Source organism: Selaginella moellendorffii, unplaced genomic scaffold (genome assembly GCF_000143415.4).
Source record: "Selaginella moellendorffii unplaced genomic scaffold, v1.0 SELMOscaffold_69, whole genome shotgun sequence".
NCBI lineage: Eukaryota > Viridiplantae > Streptophyta > Lycopodiopsida > Selaginellales > Selaginellaceae > Selaginella > Selaginella moellendorffii.
In genome coordinates, this window is record NW_003314330.1 from 472,112 (window position 1) to 478,111 (window position 6,000).

General features: G+C 38.9%; 1 protein-coding gene across 1 annotated transcript; it reads left to right on the top strand.

Annotated features, from left to right (window-relative positions):
* The first annotated feature begins 1,954 nt into the window (after positions 1 to 1,954).
* LOC9653826 lies at positions 1,955 to 3,973 on the top strand. Its single transcript, XM_024659535.1, has 13 exons — positions 1,955 to 2,114; positions 2,183 to 2,257; positions 2,311 to 2,409; positions 2,465 to 2,530; positions 2,594 to 2,673; positions 2,732 to 2,786; positions 2,843 to 2,953; positions 3,008 to 3,063; positions 3,112 to 3,216; positions 3,267 to 3,386; positions 3,445 to 3,522; positions 3,574 to 3,636; positions 3,702 to 3,973. Exons 1-13 carry the CDS (start codon positions 1,955 to 1,957, stop codon positions 3,882 to 3,884), a joined length of 1,251 nt encoding a protein of 416 aa, XP_024515303.1. The 3' UTR covers positions 3,885 to 3,973.
* The last annotated feature ends 2,027 nt before the right edge of the window (positions 3,974 to 6,000 follow it).

A 6,000-nucleotide genomic window follows, 5' to 3' on the forward strand; every position in this document is an offset into this window, starting at 1 on the left:
GGTGCCTTCATCAGCCGATGGCTCGGTTTGATCTCGTCTTTTCTGCCTCCCATGATCTCGACCTTGAGGCTTTCGGAGTGAATGTGTTTGGCTGCCGCTGTCGTCGGTGGAGCACCAGGCATTGCCGCGGGAGGAGAAGGTAGAATTCTACCTGCAGTGCCTGCCGAGGTGGAGATGGCCTCCGAAAGATCTGTGGTTCCTCGAGTTATGATGTCCGAGAGGTCCGTCGCTGTTGCTCCCTCGGTTGTGTACGCGGCAGCGATTCCTTCTGTTAGTGAGGCCGGAGGCGTCTTGTATTTACGGTACTTTGCGTAGAGGCCGAGCTGGAGTGCGCCTAGAAGCACTCCCAGTCCGTTTGGAATCTAAACGAAAAACGATACGAAAAGTTAACTCCAGATGGAATTGACGCTCGAAGATACTCACGATAATGAACTTGTCTTGCTTGAGAATACCATACAATGCCCAGATTGTAGCGTTGACAAAGCTACACAACGAAAGCATGAAAGGCATGTACTCCACGCTCTTGGTTTCGATCACCATTTTCTGGAGAGGAGAAAGAGAAGCAAAGTGAGCGAGATCCACAAGACCGAGAGAAAATCGCCAGAGAATTTGTTTTAATCACCTTGTTTGTTTGTTTTGTGTGAATCTTAAGCTCAGCTTTTGTGAGTGTTTTACCATAACCGACAGCGGTGCTGCATACATCATCGTGTTGATTATCACGTTGATTGATCCCAGAAACGTTGTCCTGTCGTCGCCCTCAAACGCTCCCAGCGTGATGGCGAAAGTGATCGCACAAAAGAAGATCACAAACACAAGACTCCGCAAAACTTGAGTCTGTAGGAAAACCATAAGCTCAAGAACAAAGCAAAGTTGCAAAGAAAGAGAAACAAAGAAGAACTCGAGCTATGGAGCGTACCTTGACAGGCCATGCCGCGTAGTAGATAAAGATGACTAGATAAACCGCCTCAATCACAATGCCGGCCCCGTTGATCGTGAGGACGAGGATGTTGTTCTCGCTGATGATCGGCAGGCCATAGAAGAACCAGAGCAAGCAATTCATGAGTGTACACACATAGGGAAACGCCGAGAACCGCCCGGTATCCTTTTGTTTGTAGATGATCGAGAATGTCGGCCTGGAAAGCAGCGAAGAAACAAGATCGATTTAGGGGAATGGAGCCCGAGATACGAGAGATCTGGAAGCGATGCTTACAGCGGGGAGAAGAACATGATCATCGCCGTGATATTTCCTGCGAGGTCACCGAAATATCGCGGAATGAGATCGAAATCTCGCAATGTGGGACTGGATTCTTACCTAAGACGCCGAGCGCCACTGTTCCAGACCCCATCCTTCGATCGCCCGGAGTGGAATCGCTCGAGCGCTCAAAGGAGGATCATCAAGAAGGAGCGAAGCCTTTCACACCACTCCTAAACGAAACCGTTATAACGAGAAACTTTAGGGCTAGGTTAGGCTGAAGGTAGAATAGGATGATCGTTCAGGTAAGCGCTCTTGCTCTTCTTCTTCTTCTTCTTCGCTGGAGTGAATATCGATTTCTATCAGGTGCTACTTAAGGAGCGGATCAATGAGTTTGATTTCCGGGAATGGACGGTTTCGGTGGGTTGCGGTCTCGGATCCCAGCGACTGCGCTGGCTCGCGCATGCGGCGTGTGCGCGCATGGCCTACAACACAGGCAAGCGAGAATTTGGGAAGAATTCTTTGTTATTCATGGATTTCTTCCCTCTCTCAGGTGATGTTCCTGCGAAATATGTGCCTCAAGCTGTGCGATCCATGGTAAGTCGTGTAAGATCTTTAAATTCTTTCTCATTTCACTGCTTAATAGGGAGGAGAGGTGTTTCACCCCGACTTGATTATCAACAAGACTCTACAAGATGGTGCTCAAGTGGAAGTCGAATGCTCAAGTAAAAGATCGGCCGTTTGTTTTTTCTGTCCTTCATCATGCTGACGTTAAGATGTCATATTTCAGGAGGGCCCGAGTCCTTCACTGTTTACCACGAGGGAAAGCCAGCTCCGGTCATCAAGGATTTCTTTCCCAAAAAACAAGAAGAAGAAGAGAAAAAACCAGAAGAACTAGAACAGCTTACTGAAACTCCTTCAGGTTTGTCAGCATTCTTTCTTTTCCTTAAAAACGTTTTTGCTCATTGTTTTTGGTTTTCCTCTTTGTAGAAACTGCTCAAGGTCAACCTCCTCCTACCGAAGCCCCACCTGCACAAAAAACAGAAACTCCACTGGCCCCAGCTGGTAATTCAGTGCTTAAGCTGGCCTTGTATTGTTGGCGTGACTTGTGTTTGCAGTGGACAGCGAGGGAAATCCTCTTCCTATGGAACCTCCACCGCCACCTCCTCCGCCTGATAAGAGAGTCGTATGGGCCAACAGTGTTCTAGACTCCATAGGTACTTTTTGGACGGGTGTGAAGGCTGACTTGACATTGTGTTGGTTGATTGGCAGACTGGACGAAGTATCCTGTTGCCGGAGATCTTAACATCAATTATGAGACTTGGGAAAAGGACTGTGGTATGTCCGCGTATACGCCTCAGTTTTTTGATTGACTTGGTGTACAGCGCCGCTGCTGTCTAGGAATCGTGCAATCGGTCTTAATCTGGTACTGTGCCAAAGGCGATGAGATCGAGGACAAGGATTTTGGAGTACTCAATTGTGTATGGTTTTCGTTTCATTGTGCTTTACATGATTCGTTGACAAGCAGCCTTTTTCCAGGAGCAATTTCGAGAAATATTTGTTGATACAAAGCTGTGTATTGATCAAGCTGGTGGTAAGCTACTCTATGTAATTTCCAATTAATTATTGATTATCAACGATTGGCTGCAGAGGATGTGGTCGATAGTTGTTTCGATGACGGTTTAAAAGCTACGAACTGCCCATCAGCTTATCAGCTTTCACTTGTGGAGTTTATTCCCGCACTCATCCAATTTGCCTCATGTAACTCCTTTTGTTTCCCTCTCTTCGACGCTAATTTTCAGGCTTTCTATGCAGCCTCGTTATTCGAACCATTTGTACCAGAGCGCGATAGACAACATCTGTCAACAAGGGTAGCTTCATAAGGCACATTATAGCTAGAAAATGGCTCGTCTTCACAGGTCACGCATCTCATTCGCAATTTCTTAGCACGGACCTTGAGCGAGCAAATCTCAGCGGGGCTTAAAGAACTGCACAAGGCAGCTAAGACTGGGACCGTATGCATGGTAAGCAAGCAGACACATTTTTAGTTCTGAAACATTTTGTTTTTCTCCAGGACGTTCTCAAAGAGAACAAAGAGCTGTCTCAAGCATGCATAAAGCGTTGCAAGCCCCCGTCTGATCCCACTAAGAAGAAAATTAGAGTTCCATTCCACATACTCTTACCTTTTTTTCGGGTAAGTCATTTATTTGAAATGACAATTGATTCAATCTTTTTCTTTTTCGTGCTTGTAGAGATGGCTTGTGCTTGGTGACCACTGGAAACCACAGAGAGCGTCACTGATACTTATATACGCGTTCCAAAGGTCGCAAGTAAGTGGCAATCGAGAAACGAAAGTATATGTGTGCTAAGTTGCTCTACAGGGTGTTGGCGAATTTACTCCCGTTCCTTCTGGCTTCAGCTTTGGACCAAAACAATTGAGAAGGGTAAGGGCCTTCCGCATTGGGACTTTGCCATCGAAAGGTTTAAGTATTTGCTTTCTTTCATGCAGTTTTTTTTCGGAGCTTCATATTTTGCCTTCATGGAGTCGACGTCTCTCATCAAAATCTCCGACCATGCTTACCTGAGAGACTTCCTGGACAAGGTTTTCAAGAGATCTGGGGTTGCCAAGCCGCTCTACACTACATATGAAGAAAAGAAGGCCTATCTTCGCTCAATACTCTTGCACGAGTGATTGATTTCATATGCTTAACAGTGTAAGAGAGAAGAATGCGCTTTGTGATGATGAAAGATCTCACTCCTGGAAATGTAGGAGGTTGGCTAGGCTTTAGTTCTCCATCTTGTGTGGTGGCTAGAGTGCTCTTTGGGATATTTTGTGTAGAAATTGTTTGAAATACTTTTCAAGAGTGACCAATTTTGTCCAGTCAGAAAAACTTTTTGGTAAGATTTTTATAATTATACGTTTACATAATTATATGAAAATTATTAATATCAAAGATAAAAATATTTTTGAGATACATTATAGAAGAAGAACTTAACTGAACAACTTACAACACTTACATTCTCCACAAATATAAAATTTTCTTTAGAAATTTTGCTATGCTTCTTATAAACTTAATAAATGTTAAATATTAAAAAAAATGTTTAAAAGTGACAAAGAATGCCTAAGTACGTATTATATTAAAAATAAGGTAATAAAAAATGATTATATACATTTGTATTTCTTTTATTTTAAAAACTTAGTGAACTTTTATGATAAAAATTATTAATGTATGGTTTTATGTATTTTTTGGTTAAGTTCTATAATTAAATTATGTATGTCATAAACAACTTTGTATAAAAACATCAAAATTCTAAAATAGAAAGACTACAAAACATTATTTCCATTATGAATTTTGAGAAATAAGTTTCTGGAATGAAAAAAAAAATAGTTAAAATATAATTTTCTTAAGTTCATTTTTTGAATCACTCATACTTTTTTTTTCAAAATAAAATATACTAAAAGTTTTTCTTAGATAATTATAAATTCCATTTAGTAATGAATAATGATGCAGAAATTTAATTAATGGCTATGGGCTACCAATCACTTTATATGATATTTCTATCTAGAATCATGGCTTGAATCTTCATAATGTAAACTCATAAATTTAGATATTTTAGAGATTTCACCCAACCTAATACTCTAAAACTTTTAACCGATTAAAAAATGGGCGTTCAAGAGAAAATCTAGATTTACTTCTTTCATCCCAAGCTTTTATGTAGTGTCAACCAAAACTTCATCATTATTTTAGTTTTTTTTTTTTTTGCCTTAATTAGAAATGAAGTCTTTTTAAGTATATCATTCATCATGAATCTCTTAACAGCCATTTTTATAACTTCCTTTAATTCTAAATTTAACTGTTTGTTTTAGCCATATATGCCACTTCATTTCGTTACTTTACCATTATTAAAATTAATTACCTCTTTTGCTTTGAACTTGCAAAATTGTTTTTTTTTTTCTTCTTTAGCCTTTTTATTCGATGCAATTGTTATAATATACTATAGATGTATTAAAGATTTGTAGGTTCATGAACATTTGTCCTTTAGTGAGCGTCTTTTGGTTTGTTGTAGTTGGCATTTAAAGGTGTGATGTAAGCTCTTGAAAAATTAGTGGATTTGAAAATTATTGGAATTGAATATTGATGTCATTTGCAACTGTGACACTTTGCAAAGAATTTAGCTCATAATTTTTTTTGTATCATTATCTTCTTAAAGCCAACTTTATAATGTTCTTTGATGTATGAGCTTGATTCAATTTGCCAGGACTTAACACATTCTAACTATAATGGTTAAAAGTTCATATATCAAAGTACTAAAGGCATTAATGAACAATGTTCCAGAAAGAAGTAAATAGGTATGGATTAGGGTTGATAAGTTGATTGGTTGTTAAAGTTGATTTATAACTAATAACCCCTTATATAATTATGTTGTTAAAGCTACCAACAAAGTATAAATATTAGAATGAGTGATTGTTTGTCTGGGTGGATACACTTTCAATTTTAATGAGCCAGTGTGAAAGGAGAAATGGCAAGTTAATGAAGTACAGTATTGCTAGTGTAATAAATCACTACGTGTTGCATGTAGCAACACTTGATTTGCTTAATAGTAATGTTATTCTTAATTGATCAAATAAAAGTTTATAATTAGAAGCATGTTTATAATTTATAAATACAAAATTAATCTTATTGTATATTAACCATTAGATGGTAGAATAAAAAAGAATATACTAGAAAGTGTTTAAGAAAGTTTATAAATATAAATATATTTTTAAATTATAAATACAAGATTAATCTAAATGAATAATAATCATA